The following is a 21,804-nucleotide window of genomic DNA, read 5'->3' as shown; positions in this document are numbered from 1 at the left end:
TTAAGCTTTAAAATAACAAAAGTGGTCCTTTATGTTTGAGGAAGATTCAAAATAGTCCTCAGGTATGCATTAATTGCCAAAAGTTTAAGATTTTAATCTCCGTCAAGTATTTATATTTATAAATTTAATAAAAATAATGAAAATAAAAGATTTAATATTAAACATCAAGAACGTCCCTTAAAATCGTAAAAACAATAATAAAAAGAACTTTGCACTAGCCACTAGAACGATATAAAAAATGTATCAGGAATTGCACTTCAAAAAAGTGAACTTAATAGAGAGTTTTAATTTCAATTTATCGGACATTCTATTCGGAAGTGATGAAATGATATTTGAACCATAAACTAACTACGCATACAAGAGAATTATGTTCTAAAAAGGATTATTTTTTAAAAATAAAAAGATGGTTATCTTTGGCTTTTATAAACAGAGGATCTTCTTTACCTTTGGTCTTGTTTGCCTACAATTTTATACTCATTCTTATAGTCTATTTCATTGTTAGTGAATCTCCTTAACGGATAATTTATATCAAAGGGAACAAAGAAGGATTTGTCCAAACATTGCACCTCCAGCAACGAGTAGTAGTATGACCTTAAGCTTTTTCAGATCGTTCATCGAATTAGAAAATCAAGAAGTACCCAACAACAACAGCACGGTTGATCTCTATTCAGCTATCAAGATATTAGTGGAGAGAAATTGGTCTTTTCCACGACTAGAAACATTGATGTGTGTCGGATTTGGTATTGGTATGACTTACTGAATGCATTCTCCGAATTGCCCTCTTCTGTTTTGATTCTTTTCCTTATTGGGAAACTTAGTAGAAAAGGTTCACTACTAGGATTTGCTTGCTAAGTTGAATTTGTAGCATAGGTTGTGTTATAGGTTAGGGTGGAAAATTCATAGGATTTCAAATAAGGGTCGAATTGATTTCATATTTCCGTGCGTATACAGTGTTTAGCATTCTATTGATCTACATGTTGGAACTTTTCCCAACTTGTGTGAGGAACTCTGCTGTGGCAATGGTGAGATAAGCTATGGTTCTCGGAGGAGCTTTCAGTCCGATGCTCATCGCAGTTGGTAGGAACAAGTGGTTTTATTTTGACGTATTCGGTGTGAGAATAGCAACATGCGGTTGTTTTATTGTGGTTTTTCCAGAAACAAATGGTAGAACACTTAGTGATACAATGGATGAAGAGGAGAATAAGGACATAAAATTTGTCTGTTTCAGTATTATTTCTGATTTCTGAGTAAATTTGGATATTTCAGGTTTACTTATTTATTTATGTTATAGGAAGGACATGGATGAGCCATGAATAAACCTCATGGTTCAGCAATAGACTATGAAGCTTTGAGTATGAAATTGGTTCAGGTAGCGCAGATGTTAATGTAGTAACAATATATATCCTTGAAACCAGATGGCAACCTTTTAAACGCACATATATTGAAATCTGAAGCAGTCAATGCTCGCCCTGCAGCTGCTAAGTTTTGATCCCCTTTTGGAGGAATATAATTCTGTGACAGTGAGGTCATATTGATTGAGATTTTGCAACTTCATATGAAGGTTAAGACTGCACACACACATGTTATGGATTTCTACCAAAACCTTTGTATCATACAAAAAAAGAGTTAGTCAATATAAGAGGATGCATGGGCTGTGGGGCTACTTGAGTATGAGCATGGCTGCAACATCCACTCTGTCTGCAATTGCCAATGGTTGCAGGAACATGCTTGATTCACATCTGCCTTGGATTTCACCGCCAACGCTGTATTGTTATCAAATTAGATGCACATAGATACTCAAAAACAGCACATAAGAGTGTTTCTACTTACTTTGATATGAGGTCAATACGGTCGCATCCTTCAATATCTTTGGCTTCTTCCTTAATTCTCACAGCTGAAGCCTCCAATGATTTGTTGTCGCACCAAATCAACTTAATCTGTTTCAGTGTTGGAATATCTGCAAAGCTAAGGGGATCCCCTCGAGCTTGTCACACCAGCATATAACAAGTGTTTCGAGCAGGGGAAAGGATTCCTCCGAGGCATCTCACCTTGAGATATCTAAGAACACCAGTTTCAAGAACTTTAGTTTATGGAATGTGATATCTCCGAGGCATCACTCTTCTGATTGACGAAATTGCCTCTGACACTGAATGGTCATGCTTAATTGGAGATACTCCAGGCTTGGTAGTCCTACAATGAAGGGAATCACGCTTTCTATACGAGTACTCATAAGTAAGGAAAGGCGAAGCATTTGAAGCTGGGTAAGACTCTCAATTTTTAGACAAATCTCTGCAGAATCTGCATCACCCGATAAAATGATGTCAAGTTGTTATTAGATTCGGACACCTCCGTAATAACACATCCGCCCTATCACCTTCATGAATTATAACTCGCCTTAATATCCTCAAATTTTTCAATTTAGAGGATTCTTCAAACATCCCCTGCATATGGTTTTCCCATTTCAAATCTAATTCAGCTTCACCAACCTCAACATGCCTTAATTTTTCCATCTTCCAAAAAATCGCTAGTAACACCATAAACTTGAATAAACCCTCCACAATTAAAGTTTCTAGATGGGGCAGATGTGGTTCTGGATGGAAATTGAATTCATTTGTGGAAACTGCGAGGTACTTCAGGTGAATTAGTGGTTTCAATCTTCTTTGCCTTTTTGTATCTCCAAGTTCTGATCCAATCCAAGAAAAAGTTTTGTTGATAACTAACTATATTTAAAGAAAATTCCACTAAAGTGAGATTAGAAAAATGTGTATTGAAAAATATATACCTGATAAAGATTTGCAGTAGGAGAAAGCTAACAAAAAAATGGAGGAGAAAATGTTTCCCCTTCCCTTACCCTCAATTATTTTGTTTAAAAAGTAACTCTATTTACAGAAGAGTATGATAACTTTAGATGAGTGTAAGTTCAGTGGAAGCATAAGTTTCTAGTGAAAAATGTTAGGGAAATCTATTGTTTAAGGCACTCAACTTCAGTAGCATACGAACATATTTTTCATCTGTGCTTGTGTCATTAACTAGTCATCAAACACGCGTGTCCCATACTAGTTAGTACAAATATTTTAAAGTAGCACAAATAATACTTGTATAGTATGAAATTATGATGATTTCAGAACTATGAAATCATATTGTTGTGGGAAATAATTAGTTTAATTTTTGCCCTTTCTGTGGTTGTACATTGTTGTGGCTGTGTTGTTCTGTATTGCAGACCTTAATATTTGGTTCCACAAGTTGCTTAGCTTTTAAACAGTGTATGCAAAGTATTTTCACTTACTCCTGATCCAAGTCTGCGTCGCATCATGTTTTTTTTTTTCACAGCTTGTAAGTAGAAATGTTAAGTGCATTCACTTTGTATGTTTCGCTCTCTGCTTTTCCAATTTGTATCTAGAAAGACACTATAACCAGCCATCTGATACTTGTCATTTTCAGAGAACTTTGCATTGAGATTGTCCCAATATTCCTTTGAATGAGGATTCTTCTCAGCAGGCGCAAAGTTGACTGAAAACTTGCTTGATGGTGACTTTCACAAGGTCTTACAGAGAGATTATCAGAATGCTCTGTAAGGTAAAGCCCTTGGAAAATTATGCCGATAAAATACCATTTCCTCGGACCCCTTTCAGTTAATTAAGGTGATAGATGACTATGACCTGCGCTGGATACATAACATACATAATAGTATAGGAAAGTATTTTCACATGTTTGAGGGAATGGATTGTAGTCTCCCTATATGGTCTCGGGGTGATTCTCCCTGGTGAGCTTGCTTTTTTAGGTTGTGGTAGTCCCAAGGACCATATTTTCACACTGTATCAGAACAAGGCCCATCGTTCCCTATTGTTGCGTTTCTCAATGTTGGCCCCTCGTAATTCATGCAGCAGTAAGTCCTGAGGGTGTGGGGAAACCTTCTTGTATTCCAGCAATACTACTGGTATTAAGCTATGGATTTTGTACATGCACTCATACATACTTATATGAAGCGAGACGTATATTATGGATTGCTCCTAAATTATTTGGCATTAAGCTACCAAAACTTTACCTTCAAATCAGTTTTCATACAGGAATACTCATCTTTCAATTCACCTTAGTATTCTATGCTGCTAAATTTTGAAATTTATTGATTAATGGTAGGGAGATGTTCTTGTATTCAACCAGAAACTAATTCACCTTAATATCCTTAATTAAATTTTGCAGGTGCTGCAGATAAGTCAAACTATAAAAGCAAAAAAGAAACAATGATTTGACAGGTTCTAAAATATTAAAGTTGCATAACTACACAATCTGATATATAAAGAAAAAGAAGGAATGTGTCCCAGTTTATCAATCAAAACAAACTTATCAATCGGCTAGCCGCACAATAAACTTCAACACGAGCATGCTTCAGTATTGTCATCCACTCTGTTTTGTGTTTTTGTTGCAGTTGTCTAAGCAATTGTCAAATTCAAACACGTCCTCGTTAGTTTGAGAAAACATAAAAAGGAGTTTAGCAAAAACAGCATTGAGTTAGAAATTTAAACAAAAGAAACAAGAAAAAACTGAAACAATACCATTGTTGTGGTTACAGGCACATGTTTGACTCACAGCTGCTAGTGATAGCTCCCCTCACTGTATTAAAACATATTTTTATCAAACTAGATGCACTTAAAAACAGAACATAGGACTTTGTTTCTACTTAGATAGTATATGAATACGGTCGCATCCTTCAATCGCTTCGGCTTCTTCCTTAATTCTCACAACTGAAGCCTCCAGAGATTCGCTGTCGTAATTCATCAACTTAATCTGTTTCAGTGTTGGAATATCTGCAAAGCTAAGGGGGGTCTCCATGAGTTTTATACACGATTTTATAACAAGTGTTTCAAGCAGGGGAAAGGATTCCTCCGAGGCATCCCACCTTGAGATTCTTAATCCCACCAGTTTCAACAACTTAAGTTTATGGAAAGTGATATCTCCAAGGCACCACTCTTCTGATTCATCTTCTATAAAATGTATCTGTTTTAAGTGGAGATACTCCAGGCTTGGTAGTCCCGCAATGAATGAAATCATACTTACACTCCCAAATAGTACCAACTTCTTTAAATTTGAAGGCAACTGTAACCCGGATACAGCTATGGGACTCTCAAAGGAAAGGTGAAGTATTTGAAGCTGGGTAAAATTCTCCAATGTGAGACAAAAAGACTCTGCATAATCGTCCCAAAAAGAATCTACAGAATAACTATCCTCAAAGTTGATGTGAAGTTGTTGAAGATTAGGACACCTCTGTAATAACACATCCAGCCTATCCGCTTCATCAATTGGAATTCTAACTTTCCTTAATATCCTCAAATTTTCCAACTTAGAGGATCCTTCAAAGATCCCATGCATATCAAATTCAGCTTCAACGATACTAAGACACCTTAATTTTTCCATTTCCCAAAATGACGCTGGTAACAGTACTGTATTAAGATTATTATTTACAATTAAAGTTTCTATAGGGGGCAGATGTGATTCTGGATGAAAATAGAATTTATTTGCCCAAACTGCGAGGTACTTCAGGTGATTTAGTGGTTTGAATGTAGCTGACGATAAATAACAAGCTTCATGGGAACTCAAATCCAAGACTTTAAGAAGTCGCAATTCACTAATCTGACGTAAGTGAATCCCATCAAAAGATTTTCCTCCATTTGTCATTATCAGTGACCTCAAGTGTTGGTGGGAAGGCTTCCGTGATATGGAGCCCAGAGATGCAAACTTGGAAGGCTCTTCACTGTAACTGAAACTCACTCGACTTTCCTTCCAATCCAAAGGTTGAAACTGGCTATCATGCCCCTTCACTGCCAGCATAAACTTTTCTTCTCTACTCTTCTCCAAGCAAAAATGAAGCACTACATCATGAACCTGACAGTATTTGACTTTTCCGTCATATTCTCTCTTTGAAACCATTACCACATTACTGCTAATGAGATCCATCAAGTAACCTTCAGCAGATTCAATGTTCTCCACGAAGTCTTCCGCAGTCCATAGACTTATCAATATAGACACTGGAATTCTTGCGTCCTCCGGAAACATCCCCATATAAAGAAGACAAGGCTTTAAACAATCGGGTAAGTTATCAAAACTCAACTGCATAGTCGCCCGACTATATTCTTCCGACTCATGATCAAGATAGTCAAATAAAGCATCTTTCACCTCATTCCACCAAGATTCTTCCATTTTCCTTTTTTTGATTATTCCAGCTACCAAGACAACCACTAGAGGCAATCCTTTGCATTTTTCTGCAACTGCGCGACTCACATCTTGTAGTTCAGGTGGGCAATCTTCCTTTTGAAACACTTTTTTCTTCAACAATCTGCAACTCTCTTCTGTTGTGAGGAAGGGAAGAGAATAAGGATCAGTATGGTACTTGACTTGCTTACCCACTTCCTCAAGTCGAGTTGTTACTACTATTCTGCTTCTATTTCCAACATCTGGAAAAGAAAGCCTTAAGTCATCCCATGCCATACCATCCCACATATCATCCAATACAATGAGATATCTCTTTCCCATTAGTCCTTTCCTCAACATGTCGGCAAGAATGTCATCCTTATCTCCATTGTCGTTGGAACCGGTAACTTGACTAAAAATATCTTGTAATAGCTCTCTCCGATTATATGTTTGCGAAACGATGCACCATGCTCGAACATCAAAATGAGAAACAATGTCGTGACTATTGTACACCTTTCTAGCAATTGTCGTTTTCCCTTGTCCCCCCATGCCTACAATTGGGAGGACGTCTAGCTCATTTGTACCTCTAATCAGATATTGAATCATTTTTTCTGTGTCATTCCCAAAACCCACTATATCCTCATCAGTCACTGGATTGCTATGTCGAGTTGGCAGATGTTTAGATGGCGCTACCACATAGTGAGGCTTAAGAGCAACATCCACCGACCACATCTCAGTCACCTCCGCATTAATTTGGTTGATCTCTTTTAAGATTGTAGGAAGTGAGCAAAAAATATACAAAAAAACATTATACTGAGAAAGAATAGAGTCAATGGCAATCTCAGCTTCATATGCCAAATTGATGGTACGTCTCTGAAGAACTTTAAGAATTTTATGTTCAGGGTGAACCTTTGTGACATCTCTGAAAATGGATGTAAGAGATGATAGTTCTTTCTCTAAAATGGATGTAAGAGATGATAGCTCTTTCTCCAAATTACCTAAAAGAGGTTTCATTAGGAAATCCAAACCAGATTTATATTTCGACATCTCATTCAGTTTCCTTAAAAGAGAATCCAGAAAGCTCAATCCGCCAAGGGTAGGCAACTGAGATGGAGTAAATTTTAAGGATTTGTAGTACGTCTCCACTTGTGCCTTCAGATCTTTAGTTTTCTCCAATATCTGTATTGAGCAAAGACTTATTTTGCTAGTGTTATCTTTGTTTATAGAGCTAGCTGGAAGAAGCTTTTGAATTACATATAGAACATCACCTGCTATAGCTCCAACCTTTTCCATAACCTCATTCAACCAGTTACCGTTAATAACATGATTTGACCCATCCGCATCAAGGAAAACCAACAAGAACTCTATTGCCACATCAATATTTTGAACAAAGATAATATTAGGAAAGTTCTTGAGCTTTTTGTTGTTGAGATACATCAGCAAACTGTGGAGATGATGTGAAAATCCTTTTGGTAATTTCTTGTCCTTGAAAGTTCTTGATTGACTAAACTTTGAAGCCTTTAGTTCACTGAGAAAAATCTTCTTCATTTCCTGCTCCACTAACACAATCAAGCATAATATATAGGGAGGTTTATTCACGATATTATATTCATATGTGTCATCCTCATCCTTATCATCTACAAAATCAGCAACAACGTAAACTGAAATAGCAAGACAAAGCTGTCCCACATTGTCAGCCATGAACTGAATTCGAGTCTCCAAACATTCCAGCTTCTCATTGTCAACGCAATCTTTTATCTCTGTTGCATATAAGTATCTCAAAAATCTCATTTTCTTTTGAACAATTTTCAGTTGCATTATAAATTTGTGTATTGTAAGATTTTCTCCAGGAGGATCAGACCTAACCCTTTCCAGTAACATCATTAGTACATCATTTATATTCTTTCCTAGGCAATCCATATATTCTAACAGATCAAAGTCATTCAACTCATAATTGTAACTTAAAATGGTATCACGCTCCAAGAATTCCAACAAATGTGATTCTAGCCTTTCCAGATTAAGGTTAGTTCTACATTCATCTAGAATCCCATCAAATACCCTGTGAAGCACTACCATAGTCAAGAAGGTCTTCTTTGTGAGTTTCAGAAAGGGATCCAGCAAAAGAACATGATGATACTTTATACAGGTTTTAAAAACTCTTAGCACCATTTCAAGTTTCTTAAGTTGATCAATCTTGAAGCTACTCAGATTCACTCCACTCTTGATCCTTCTCAGGTGATCTAACATTTCATCAATTTCAGTTTCAGCCATTTTCTGTTGAAAAATTCCTGCAAGTTCATCAACTGCTGGAGTTAAGTTCATTAAGAGCAATATTTTTATTCATAGAAATAAAATCATCATCCAAGTAAGAAAAGTAAGTATTGACCAGACGAAAAATAATAGAACAATAATTAGTTTGACAACTTGAGAAGAAAAATAAAACAATTAATAGTAGTTGTCATTAAGGTAAAAGCAAAATGGACTAATAATTTAGCTGTTGCATCAATTTAAGAACTTAGAGATTTTGGAAAGAAGGAAAGCAAATAGGAAGTTAATATATACTTACAATTTGCAATGGTGAAGAGTAGTCGATCGATCGATCTACTTTTGCCTTTTTGTATCTCCAAGTTCTGATCCAATCCAAGAAAAAGTTTTGTTGATAACTAACTATATTTAAAGAAAATTCCACTAAAGTGAGATTAGAAAAACGTGTATTGAAAAATATATATCTGATAAAGATTTGCAGTAGGAGAAAGCTAACAAAAAAATGGTGGAGGAGAAAATGTTTGTGGATGAATAATTATGGTATAATTAAAGGACAGGCTTTGGATCCAAATTCTACCAAAACGTCAATGGTTCTACTCCCTCCACTTCATGAATTTTTGAGGGATTTTTCATTGTTTAAAATAATTAAATTATTTAAAGTTCAAGATAGATGCTTAAATTTTTTTTCATATTTGTCCTTTCATTTATTGAAATTTTATAATTTTTAGAAGATAAATTACACTACTTGCAAAGTTATATTTATGATTTTACAAAAAACAATAGTAAAAAATATGGTTAAATTATGTCGTTAATGTTTTTCTTAATATGTATGCATTGATGGAATAGAGGGAGTATTAGCTAAGTTGCACAGATTCTTCACTTTCGATACCCCACCCGTATTAGATTGTTCAAAATACACTACTTTTGGAATCCAACACGCATTTGTTGACTTTTTTAAACAGTTCGAACAACATAGATTATTAGTACTAAGAGAAAACTAATTAATTGTCCTTCCCAATGATTAATCAAAATGTTTGGAAGGAGAGGACGGGTTTGAAATTATCCAATAACTCAGTTTAAGGAAATTTTAGTAGCTCAATTGGTTAACTATCTGAGAGTTCGATTCTCCTCCCTTATTTCCACTTCCTCTACCCTCAATTATAATTTTTTTAAAAAGTAACTCTATTTACAGAAGAGGATTATAATTTTAGATGAGTCTTAAGTTTAGTGGAAACATGTGTTTCTATTGAAAAAATGTCATAAATTGTTAGTGAAACCTGTTGTTTAAGGCACTCAACTTCAGTAGCACACGAACATAGTTTTCATCTGTGCTTGTGTCATTAACTAGTCATCAAACACGCTTGTCCCATACTAATCAGTACAAATATTTTAAAGTAGCAAACAATACTTGTATAGTATGAAAATAATGAAGTTGCATAACTACACAATCTGATATATAAAGAAAAAGAAGGAATGTGTCCCAGTTGATCAATCAAAACAAACTTATCAATAAACTTCAACACGAGCATGCTTCAGTACTGTCATCCCACTCTGTTTTGTGTTTTCGTTGCAGTTGTCTAAGCAATTGTCAAATTCAAACACATCCTCGTCAGTTTGAGAAAACAATATGCACTTATTACGCTCATTTGTTTTAAAATCATGTTCAATCATGCACGAATTTAACTTATCATGCCATTACTTTGGTGTCTGTTTCAAGTCATATAGGAATTTAATAAGTTTACGTATTTTGCTTTCTTGGCCTGCTTCAACAAAACTCAGATTGTTCCATATAAATTTCTTCATTAAGGTCTCCATTTAAAAAAGCAGTTTTTACATCCATTTGATAAATATGCAAATCAAAAATTGCAGTCATAGCAATTAAAAGTCTAATGGATGTAATTTTAGTAACCGAAAAAAAAGTATCAAAAAACTCTAAGCCTTCTAGTTGCTTAAATCCTTTAGCAACTAGTCTAGCCTTATATTTATCGATAGATCCATCCGGTTTTAACTTTTTTCGTAAGACCCATTTGTAACCAATTGTTTCACAACCTGGTGGTAAATCAACTAACTTTCAAATTTTATTAGAAATTAGTGATTCCATTTCATCACTTACAACCTCTTTACAAAAAATAGAATCATGTGAAGATAAAGCTTCTTGTAAAGTGAAAAAGTCATTTCCAACATTAAAAACATAAAAATTAGGACCAAAATCTTTTTCTATTCTAGCTCTTTTACTTTTTCTTAACTCAAAATCATCAATTTCTTTATTTTTTACGGTGGAAGAAGAAGAACTAGGTAGTAATAAAATATTTTGTTCAATCCTTTGACCCCCACTATTTTTAGAATGAAAAGAAAATTTATTTTCATAAAAAATAGCATCACCTGATTTTATTATAATATTATTTTCAATATTAAAAAATCTATAGACCGTACTATTTGAAGCATAACCAAAAAAACTACAGGTAGTAACTTTCTTACCCAATTTTGTAACATTGGGATCCATTAGCCTCACAAAGGCTAGACAACCCTAAATTCTTAGATACCCCAAACTTGGCTTGTGACCTTTCCACAACTCAAAAGGTACTTGTTTAGTCTTTTTATGAGACACTCGATTTAACACATAACACGCAGTCAAAATAGCTTCACCCCAAAAATTTAAAGGTGCATTTGACTCAATAAGAATAACATTAGTCAATTCAACCAAAGTTCTATTTTTCCTTTCCGCTACACCATTAGAAAAAGGAGAATAAGGAGGAGGAGTATCATAAATTATTCTCAATGATCAAACAAAATAATTAAACTCATTTGACTCATACACAACCTCTATCACTTCTAATTCTTTTTGTTTCCTTTCCAAACCGATTTTCAACTTCATGGAGAAAAAATTTAAAATTTTCAAAAGCATCACTTTTATTTTTCATCAAGTAAACATATGTAAACTTAGAAAAATCATCAATGAAAATGATAAAATATATATTTCCTCCACGGGTTAAAATTTCTCCAAGTTCACAAATATCAGTGTGAACTAATTCTAATAAATCAGTTTTTCTTTCAACTTGAAAATGAGGTCTTTTAATAATTTTGGCTTTACTACAAGCTTCATACTTTTCAAAATTCTTTTTAATCACTGAGATTAATCCTAAACTACTCATGATTCCAACATAACGATCATTAATATGACACAAACGAGCATGCCAAAAATTAGTAGAAGAAAACATGTAAACAGAAGTAGAAACTTTATTAATTTCAATATTTAATTTAAATATTCCATCACAAGCATATCCTTTTCCCACAAAAATACTCTTTTTCACAATTACATATTGATCAGATTCAATAATCTGTTTAAAGCCTGCTTTATTAAGAAGAAAACTAGACATCAAGTTTTTTTTCTCATGGAAGGAGTATAAAGTACATCTTTCAAAGTTAACACCCTTCCAGAGGTAAAACACAATTCGACATCTCTTGTTCCAAGCACTTGAGTAGTATGTGAATCACCAAGCATGATGGTTTTGGGCTCTCCAAAAGAAATATATTTTTAAATCAATATTTGTCATAACAGACATGACGGTTTGCACTAGAATCAGTCCACCATCCATTAATATTTTCAATCATATTTATGTCTGTTATCATTGCCACAAAAGGCTCTTCAGTAATGTTTGTCTGAGGTGTAGGACCAGATTTTCAAAATTTGCAAAATAAAGCAATATGCCCACTTTTGCCACAGACAAAGCACGGTCCCTTATCATAAACTTGTTGATTTTGTGCTTGGCTATTTTCACCATTATTTTTCTTGGGAGGTCTACCATTATTTTTCTTGAACTTTTTCTTCTTAGGCTTCAAAGTGGTATTTTGTTAGATTCATGAGTAGCATTATTTGAAGTAACTAAATTTACCTTCGTTGTGATGTTGCTCTCTTCTTTTTATAAAAGTGCACCTTGTCCCCCTGCCTCCTTTTTTATGCAGATTTTCATTATCAAAGTCTCAAAAAAATTCCTTTTATTTATAGCGCATAGTTTTTTGAAACTTCTTTCATGAATGTGAAAGTTTATCTATTATGCCACAAACAATAAGGTTATCTCCAATTTTGACTTCCTCGAACTTGAGCTCTCCAATGATCATTATAGAGTCTTAAGCTTGGTATATCACCAATTTGTCATCCAACATTTGGAAAAGAAAAAATCGGCCAGCGGCATATTTTTTCTCTTCAGCTTCTTCGGTATCATACTTACTCTGCAATACTTTTCAAATTTTCTTTGCACTAAAATTAGTTTTATCATAATAATCATAAAAATTATCAGATAGACAATTAAGAATATAATACCGACACTTGTAGAAATTATCATTATACTTTTTCACTTTCTCTTGATGAGATTTGAGTTCATCATTATCCATGAAGAGGATGTCAATTTTATCAGGATTCTTCCTAGTTAGGACATATGAAACATTGAGAAGACTTAAGTAGAAAGGTACTTTACCCTTTCATCTCTTGAAATGATTATCATTGAACCGAAATGGCTTGTTAAGATTTTTCATCTTGATATCCGCGAATTTTTCAATTGTAGCCATATTGAATCTCCTTAAAATTATTGATGAAATTACAAGATTATAAATTACAATTGAAAAATAAAATGAAAAAATAAATTTTCTCCTTGGCTGAGGCGCGGATATCTCACTCTCTTTAAAGAGATTCAAGCCCACTGCAGCAAATCTTTTCGCCGATCCAGCAGTAGTTCTCTTGACTTATCCCCTCTAGGATACAACAGTCTTATCACAAAATGTAACTTAACAAACTCTTAACAAGAGTTGAATTTAAGGCTTCACAAAAAAAAAATACCTCCCTTCAACTAATAAAAACTTTCTTTTTTGACAAACTTAATACACTTAATATATTCTTACGCTAAAGAAAAAGGTACACTCCATCAACTTTCCAATACAGACAGGTTTCTCTCTTTGGGAGCCTGCGCCCCGGCCTTTTTTGCAATAAACCCCTCCAGCTAAAGAAAAAGGTACACTCCATCAACTTTCCAATACAGACAGGCTTCTCTCTTCGAGAGCCTGCGCCCCAGCCTTTTTTGCAATAAACCCCTTCGGCCGAAGACCACGCCGCTAGATTGAGACTGCCACCTTCCTATTTGAGTAAGGAATGAATATCGGACCCTACTGACGTTCAACCGACGATCGAATTCTTAGTTCAGTGGGGTTTGAAAGCAGTCTACAACGAATCAAGTAGGTTCAGTAACAACGGATAACGGTCCTCACCAAGGTTGATTGATGAGTTCAGTGGACAGAACGATCGATGTGAGGCCTAGGTCAAGGCAGGAAGTTCAAGTGTGACTTCCCCCGTAGTTGGGGGCGGGGGTTAAGCGTCCGAAATGAAAACCGAGCGTTTCCTGATTCAAAAATGCCGAATCTCGTTTGAATCATCATTTGGCTTAGAACCAATAATTCATTATCTAATGGATCTTTCCGTTCTAATACTCTATCCTAGAAATAGAAAGTGCTTCGAAAGGCGCCGGCTACCTTCTTACTGACAGCACAGCTAGATGCTGGCACTCAATTTTGGGGGCGGGGGTTAAGCGTCCGAAATGAAAACCGAGCGTTTCCTGGTTCAAAAATGCCGAATCTCGTTTGAATCATCATTTAGCTTAGAACCAATAACTCATTATCTAATGGATCTTTCCGTTCTAATACTCTATCCTAGAAATAGAAAGTGCTTCGAAAGGCGCCGGCTACCTTCTTACTGACAGCACAGCTAGATGCTGGCACTCAATTAGTAGCGCTGGCACGTCACTCGGCTCCTCGGCTCACTTCGATTGCGTTCATTCTCTTTCCCTATTTTGTGCAGAAAAATTGTTGATTTGAATTCTTTTTGAAATTTCATTTTTTTCTTGTTAATTTCTCACATACACAAGCTAAAACGCCTAGGTGTTTTCATATAAGTAAGATGCCTCCCGCTCGCACTCCCACTGATTGGATTGAACTGAGACTGTTCAATTCAAATTTGACTGATTACAGCAGCATGGGAGCAGATTCCCAAAAAATCCCTGGGAACAATGAAAAAAAAAAGATGCCGGAAGATTACTGGTACCCCAAAAGTAAGTACGAAGGAACATATGTGGATGCCGTAGTGACTGACCTGTCAAGTAAATGAAAGAAGAAAAGGACAATACATGTAGAAGATAAGATAACGTGGGCCAGTAGTGAAAAAAGAATATTTCAATAGCTAAAGTATACGGAGTTGGAACGATATTTAATGGCTGTAGACTTTTCTTCAACAACAAATAAATTAATATCTATTGATAATAAATACTCATGTTGATTATTGCTATTAAATATAATATAAAGGAAAAGTCTCTAATTTCTGAGTATATCTGGGCACCCTTGTTACATCCACCCTATCGGTGACCTCAAGTGTAGTGGAAACTCGACTTTCGTGAATAAAACTGACCTAAAATCAGAATAGAGTAAAAGACCAAGGTAAGCCAAACAATATATTTATATATATACATATATAATACTCTATATTATAGTATTTGATAACAAAAACTAATTATTCATTCATCTACATACATAGTATATCCACATACGCTCCTATATATAACACTAGACGTAGGATATCCCAACTTGAAATGGACATATGAAACCATCAAACCGATGAGAAAGGTGGTTAAACAAAAACTCTTGGGACAGATTCAACAGGCTTGCAGTTAACTTCTCTAAGGACAGTGTGAATGCCTTTGCCTCCAGCATTAGCAAGTGGATGAATCCCATGGACAGGACCTTCCATGTATGCCCTCTTCTCTCTTTCTTCATCAAATGACACTCCAAAACGTTTCTCCACATCTACATAAAATTAAAAAAAGAACTCGTAAAGAGTTAAAATAAAGGTACTACTAAAGACTCAAACATAATCCTAACACCCAAACACAAACTACTCAAACATCAAATTCATGTAACACGCTTTCCCTTTCAAATCTATCGAAAGAGGTCTTTTTTTAGAAAAAAACAAAAACAAAATCAGGACAGAAGAGGGAGATGGGAGGGGATTACAACGTGAAAAATCACACTATCACCAATAAGATAGATTGATAGTCAACCAAATGCATGCTAGGATGATTTATCACACTCCATCAGATGATTTATAACTAAATCATCGTCTAAGACTGGCTTGTTTCAGACTACAAATTCAAAAAATTAAAATTTGAGCTGTGTGTGTTTTATACAAGCTACCTCAATAATAAATAAGTTCAATTTCTATACAACTAGATTAATATTAATATATCACTTCAAAAAGTAATTAATTATATATATATTGATCAAAATAAGATTAATTAATGAGTTTTGTGTACCTTGAGCAAGATTCTGATCTAGCTGACCATCTCTAGTAAGAGCCATCATAACTTGAGGAATTCCCAAAGGAAGTGTATCACCTCTATCAACCTGCCAGAAATGTATCACTTTGCCGTAAGTTTTGGCAACTTTTTCGTGGTCTTGTCGTTGAATCGGGCCTGGAATGCCGGGCATGAAGAGGACACCACTTTTCACCTCGTACAAATGGGAATGCCAGAATTTCTTTTCATCGTCTGGTAATGTCAAGAAGAGTTCCTCCGATACAATGTACTCGAGCCCGATTAGACGTCCATCGGCATCTGGCCTGTCGTAAATGAGACACTGCCTAAATTCCTCATTTTGGTGTCCACAGAAGTGGTGTGCCTCCACTTGTCGTGTCATGTCGTGTCCATAGAAATGGAACCTGAAATTAGAAGCGTTATAGTACAGATTAGCTAACACAATTGAAATTCAACACACAATTAATTCAGAATATTCTAAATTTCTTCGATTCAGAGAAGAACTACTGCTAAGCCTCCATCTCAAACAAATTGAGATCCGACTATATAAATTTTCATTGAACTACCATTTGAGCTAAATTATCAATATTATATTTTGTGCGACTCCAAATTCATTCTAAGATCACCACCCCCCGCTGCTCCAAAGTAGTTTTTGCGTTTAGCTTTTGTTTGCTTTTTGAGAGTCATGGAACAAATTTTCAAAGCTAAATTAAATAAAATTAATTTAATATAAAATTTTGAAATTCGAACAATTAATTATACAAAAAGTACTCTACATCACATTTTTTTTCTCATATCAATATAGTCTATTTACTATTTATTTTACCTTGACTACTAACTTTTAACACCTATACACTGATCACGAATTTCAAGAGTCTACTTTCTTAAGCTACTCCCTCCCTCCGTCTCAAAATAATTATCACTTTAATTTTAAAAAAATCCTAAAATAAATATCGCCTTAAAAATTCAAAACAAAACAAAAATAGTAATAACTATTTCCCTCTTAACCTTATACTAAGGAATCAATTTTCAAAAAGAATCTAATAATAAATAAAAACACCTTAATAAACCTATACCTTTTATTGAATTCTCTTAATTTTTTGTGTTTCAAATCTAGCTCCAGCTAGATTTTTATTAGCTGAAAATTTTGAATCTCCAGCAACATGCGTATAAATTTAATTATAATAATAACAAAATGCGATAAATTTCAGAAAACAAGATATAAAAGTGAAACTTCACGCGCAAAGATGCTGGTGAATTTTGTTGATAGGTCCAAATCCTTGAATTGTAGCTGTTGCAGTCTCGACAATTGCCGTTCCTGTCTGCGTAGGTTCACCTGGAACTTCTGGATGAGTCGATACATTTATTCCTTCCATTCTTTTCCTTAAAAATCTCAAATAAAATTCAAAACTGTTGTAAACTATATTTTGTTTATTTATTTGGGGCCTGGAAGAAGGGGCAGCTAGCTTATAGATAGGAATGTGACTACCATGCAGACAAACACGTGGCCATGCAATTGGCAACGTGGCAGTACAGGTGTCTTCTGTTTAGAATAATTCGAAAACTGACTCGTCTTTCTACTCCTCACTTGTTCTCTACCTTGTCTACAACTATATAACTCATGTGACAAAAGCTACTTCAAGTCTGTATTTTCGATGTGACGCATGACGTTCAGGGAAGACGTGCTTTTAATTTAATGATTTTGGACGTAACTTAAATTCAACTATTAAGTAATCCATGAAATTCTATGATTCACGTTAAATATCACATGTTGTTGGTTATTTATCGATTGAGACTGAGATATGTTTATCATTCTTGTAATTTTCCTTTTAATATTAAGTAATTGTGTATTTTATTCACATTTCAAAAAGATATACAGATAATTTGAGGGAGTTAGTGTATATGTTTGATGAGATGAGGTAAATGTTATTGATATCTATACCAGAAAAAATGGGATACCTCCAAAAAAAAGTTCAATTGTTAAAAAAAAAAAATCTCATTCTTTTTGTTGAGAATGAAAAAACTTTAGATCACTATTTAAAATACGGAAAAGGGTCAAAATTATTCTTGAACTTTGAAAAATAGTTTATTTATGCCCTTCGTTATACTTTAGGGTCAATTATACCCTTACCGTTTTACTTTGGGCCAAATATGCCCTTGAGTATAATGGAGTGCCACGTGTTGGTCTTTCAGTGACCAACTTATTTCCGTTTTTAAATCTTTTTTTTTTTATCTATTTTTTAAATCTTTTTTAATTTTTTTTTAAAATCTGTTTTTTTTAAAAAAAATTATTTGTTTTTTAAATCTATTTTTTTTAATCTTTAAAAATCTTTTTTTAAATCTTTTTTTTTTAAAATCTGTTTTTCTTTTAAAAAAAATTATATGCTTTTTAAATCTATTTTTTTAATCTTTAAAAATATTTTTTTAAATCTGTTTTTTTAAAAAAAATATTATATATTTTTAAAATCTATTTTTTTAATCTTTAATTTAAAAAAATAGATTTAAAAAACATATAAATTTTTTTTAAAAAAAACAGATTTAAAAAAAAAAGATTTTTAAAAAAAGATTTAAAAACGGAAATAAGTTGGCCACTGAGAGATCGACACGTGGCACTCCATTATACTCAAGGGCATATTTGGCCAAAGTAAAACGGTAAGGGTATAATTGGACCTAAAGTATAACGAAGGGCATAAATATACTATTTTTCAAAGTTCAGGGATAATTTTGGCCTTTTTCCGTTTAAAATATCTAAAATTCATAAGATTTTAAATCTTGAATTCACCTCTATATATATCTCGGGTTGAATTGTTTTACGACAACTTGCCATGTCAATTTCATTCTACTCTATAGATGGTATTGCCAAAATCCTTTCTGGGCCAAGCCCATCAACATTCCAATGTCCAATTCTGACTAAACGAGCCCAGCTAGCTAATTAATGTGACATGGCCCAGCCACAAATTTTACTGAAGGTACTACAAAATAGGAAAAATTACTCAGATACACAATTTATTTTATCATATTCTCTAAAATTTTCTATCACTTGAAAAAGTTATAAAAATCTCTACTCTCTCCTATTCCCTGATACATCATTGGTCGGATACATCACTTTACGTGATGTATCAGAAAGTAAGATACATCATTTTACGCGATGTATCGGTCAGATACATCACAGAACGTCGGAAACATCACTTTACATGATATATCGGTCGAATACATCACTTTACGTGATATATCGAAATGTACGTGATGTATCAAAAGCGACCAAAAAAAGGAATTTCGGATAATTTTTAAAAGAGTAGGAATAAAGTATAATCGAGAAGAATCACTGTGGGATTTAAATAAAAAAAATTAAAAAAAAATTAAAAAAAGTAGATACATGTTAAAATAAATAAATAAGGATAGTCAATATTTATACATAAAATTAAAATTTTAAACTAAATATTATTTTTCCCGACGAACGGTTATCAATTGACACTGTTTTGCATAAGATGAGTCTGCTGCTACTGCTACGAACATGAATATATCGCCCCATCGCAATCATCCTAATAAACTCTGTACATCGTAGATTTTTATTAGATCAAACCTTAATAGTTATGAGATGCCAGAACCCCAATATTCACCTTCCTCATCGATGTGGGAACTCTTCATATGCAGAGTTATTTAATTTTGTAAATGGTGATATAGTTTTTAAAAGTGAATTTTCAGTTACGTACGATGCCAAAACCTACAAATGACATCACATTTTATTTTGGCACTAACTTTTCTTACATTAAGCCATGTAATCTGAAACAACTTTGGCAGCTTTACGATCCTTAACGCATTTCCAACTGAAAAAAAAGAAACCAAATCAAGGGTGTGTTTGGTTTGGAAGATTTTTTTTAAAAATATTTTGGAAAATTTCAATAAAATAAAAATAATAATTCGATGTACAAAACATTCAACATTCACGTAGGATCCGGGGAAGAGTTGGATGTGACTTAGACAAACTACTTTAATGCAAGCGTTAAGGTGGCTTTCACGGTTCTGAAGCAAAACTTTCATTAATTAAAAAATGAAAATATATTTCATAAGTGACATTTTATATTGATTGTCTCCTCCTTACCTTTCAACACAACCTACCCCACCCCATAGCCCCTACGACACACATTACCACCCATCAACAGATAGTGTACGTTTGGCAAAATTAATTATACACAAATATTTTTAGAACAATAGTTTTTGTTTAGTACAAAACACAGGAAACTAAAAAACAGAAAATATTTTTTCTTTAACCAAACATACCCTAAGAAGTAGATAAAACTAATAACGTGACTCCAAAGCAAAGCTTGCATGAAAAATCTAAGCCTTGCATTTCACGTGCCTCTCTTAAACGACTCTTATTATTAAATTGAAATTTTTTCGACTATTAAATACACACAACAAAAAGAAAAATATTTTATTCAAAAAAGAAAAAATAACCATCAATGAACTCTCAAGAAATCCAACAATCAAATTCTACACAAATCCAAAGTGTTGAGATATCCATACAAAATCTCATAAAAAATTGGGATAAAAGGCAAAGATGGAATTTCTTTATCATGAATCCTTCACAACACCCAACAAAACAACAATGGAGAACAAATTTGACAAAGTTTTTAGAATCCACACCTCTTCGAATTTTCACTATTGTGTTACTCATAATCGATCTTGTTTTCACAAGTCTTGAGCTCTCTTCCTCTTTGATTTCCTGCCCACAAAATCGGACCACCAAAAATCAAGAAACGGAAGAGGTTTGGTACCATTGGGCAGGTACTGTTAGATAGTTCGTAATATATATGAAGTAAAATTTTCTCACATCGAAAGAGAAAAATGAGTTTGAAAGGCTTTATATTTTTAAAGACTTTGAATTTCGATTTTAATTTAAATCTAAATATAAAATATTTTTTAAATTTATCAATAGCCTCCTGAGAAGTTGAAAAGTCTATTTGTATAGTATATATAGGTGCATTAATTAGGAAAAAAATTTGTTGCTAGTTCAATTATATATTTAACGATCGATTATTAAAATTCTTGTTAATTAGAGGCTATATAATATTTAACAACAAATTTTGTAGCTAATTCATGGTTTTTTTTTTGTAGTGATTAATGTAGCTTTGTTGTTTCCTGAAGAAACTTGTCTATTACTCCCCTCCCCTAAATTGTATAGATACATGCAATATTCTTTTAAGGATATTATTCTTTCACGCTTCAAAGCTTTATTTTAATACTGTCTTTCTATTTTTCGAACAGGTATAGGGATCTTGGGATTGCTAGTTTTGAAGAGTGTAGGCCTTGTTGTAGGTCTAGGTTGCGCGTTTTTTCGAAGACCGGGGTACTTGTTAGATGGCATAGTGGTTATGGTGGCATTATTCTTGGAAGCTTATTTGGAAAAAAATGGAGGAGGATTACTTGTTGTTGTAAGCTTATGGAGAGTTGTTAGAGTTGTTGAAAGTGCTTTTGAACTAAGTGATGAGGCAATTGAAGCACAAATTGAAGAAATTGTTTGCCAATTTGAAGAATTAAAAGAAGAAAATAGAAGATTGATGGATAGTGTTGTTGAGAAAGATAAGGAAATTGAGAAACTTCAAGAAGAATTGGATCAGTACTACAAAAAAACAACTTACTAGAGATACAACTAGAATTTTATCTTGTTCTTAGATACTATTTTTATAATATATTCCTCTCTATTTTTTTAAATATGATTTTCTAGTTGTATGATCTATTTGAGTGAAGATAATAACTCTTCTAAGCAAATAGAAGGAAGATAATAAACCTATTTAATATAAGGTAGAGTTACTTTCTTAGCTTATTTCAAAATCTGTTAATATTTTACTTCATATATATTTAAATTATCTACGAACAAGATAAAATTCATATTAAGTATTTCCTTCGAAAAGGAAAAATGCTTATATTAAGTACCAGCCCAACATCAATTGGTACAAGTTGGAGGAGCTAGGTACGATAGTTCGAAAATTTGACATTTTAT

The 21,804-nt window shown here is 33.7% G+C and overlaps 3 protein-coding genes, 1 long non-coding RNA gene and 1 pseudogene across 6 annotated transcripts; 3 read left to right on the top strand and 2 right to left on the bottom strand.

Annotated features, from left to right (window-relative positions):
* The first annotated feature begins 238 nt into the window (after positions 1 to 238).
* LOC129883749 (organic cation/carnitine transporter 3-like) lies at positions 239 to 1,966 on the top strand (annotated as a pseudogene).
* A 27-nt stretch (positions 1,967 to 1,993) lies between these two features.
* LOC129883370 (uncharacterized) lies at positions 1,994 to 4,136 on the top strand. Its single transcript, XR_008765908.1, has 2 exons — positions 1,994 to 2,636; positions 3,442 to 4,136. It is a non-coding gene; the product is annotated as an uncharacterized LOC129883370 (long non-coding RNA).
* An 8-nt stretch (positions 4,137 to 4,144) lies between these two features.
* On the bottom strand, positions 4,145 to 8,941 carry LOC129883367 (putative late blight resistance protein homolog R1A-3). 3 transcript variants are annotated; one of them, XM_055958022.1, is made up of 3 exons: positions 8,753 to 8,941; positions 4,554 to 8,489; positions 4,145 to 4,430 (listed from the first exon to the last, which is right to left on the bottom strand). In XM_055958022.1, the coding sequence occupies exon 2, from the start codon at positions 8,455 to 8,457 to the stop codon at positions 4,675 to 4,677; it is 3,783 nt and encodes a 1,260-aa protein (XP_055813997.1). In that variant the 5' UTR covers positions 8,458 to 8,489; positions 8,753 to 8,941; the 3' UTR covers positions 4,145 to 4,430; positions 4,554 to 4,674. The 3 variants fall into 3 exon arrangements, with proteins under 3 accessions (XP_055813997.1, XP_055813996.1, XP_055813995.1); XM_055958021.1 differs by having other exon boundaries at positions 4,554 to 8,474; XM_055958020.1 differs by lacking the exon at positions 8,753 to 8,941 and having other exon boundaries at positions 4,554 to 8,594.
* Positions 8,942 to 14,929: 5,988 nt separating this feature from the next.
* Positions 14,930 to 17,235, bottom strand: LOC129881948 (oil body-associated protein 1A-like). The gene is made up of 3 exons (XM_055956060.1): positions 17,040 to 17,235; positions 15,801 to 16,204; positions 14,930 to 15,294 (listed from the first exon to the last, which is right to left on the bottom strand). The coding sequence occupies exons 1-3, from the start codon at positions 17,174 to 17,176 to the stop codon at positions 15,119 to 15,121; spliced, it is 717 nt and encodes a 238-aa protein (XP_055812035.1). The 5' UTR covers positions 17,177 to 17,235; the 3' UTR covers positions 14,930 to 15,118.
* Positions 17,236 to 20,227: 2,992 nt separating this feature from the next.
* On the top strand, positions 20,228 to 21,524 carry LOC129881947 (uncharacterized). The gene is made up of 2 exons (XM_055956059.1): positions 20,228 to 20,588; positions 21,069 to 21,524. The coding sequence occupies exons 1-2, from the start codon at positions 20,264 to 20,266 to the stop codon at positions 21,443 to 21,445; spliced, it is 702 nt and encodes a 233-aa protein (XP_055812034.1). The 5' UTR covers positions 20,228 to 20,263; the 3' UTR covers positions 21,446 to 21,524.
* Positions 21,525 to 21,804: the final 280 nt, after the last annotated feature.

The sequence above is a fragment of the Solanum dulcamara genome, chromosome 3 (assembly GCF_947179165.1).
Source record: "Solanum dulcamara chromosome 3, daSolDulc1.2, whole genome shotgun sequence".
Taxonomy (NCBI): domain Eukaryota; kingdom Viridiplantae; phylum Streptophyta; class Magnoliopsida; order Solanales; family Solanaceae; genus Solanum; species Solanum dulcamara.
The sequence above is the reverse complement of the archived record's forward strand: the minus strand, read 5'-3'. Positions and strand labels throughout refer to the sequence as shown.

Bases quoted from the DNA above. Each gene is read 5' to 3' on its own strand.
- LOC129883367 (XM_055958020.1), bottom strand. From the start codon at position 8,508: ATGAACTTAACTCCAGCAGTTGATGAACTTGCAGGAATTTTTCAACAG.
- LOC129881947 (XM_055956059.1), top strand. From the start codon at position 20,264: ATGAACTCTCAAGAAATCCAACAATCAAATTCTACACAAATCCAAAGT. The intron at 20,589-21,068 runs GTACTGTTAGAT...TTTTTCGAACAG, and splicing joins GGTTTGGTACCATTGGGCAG to GTATAGGGATCTTGGGATTG.
- LOC129881948 (XM_055956060.1), bottom strand. From the start codon at position 17,176: ATGGAAGGAATAAATGTATCGACTCATCCAGAAGTTCCAGGTGAACCT. The intron at 16,205-17,039 runs GTGAAGTTTCAC...TTCTAATTTCAG, and splicing joins ATTCACCAGCATCTTTGCGC to GTTCCATTTCTATGGACACG. The intron at 15,295-15,800 runs GTACACAAAACT...AATTTTATGTAG, and splicing joins AGATCAGAATCTTGCTCAAG to ATGTGGAGAAACGTTTTGGA.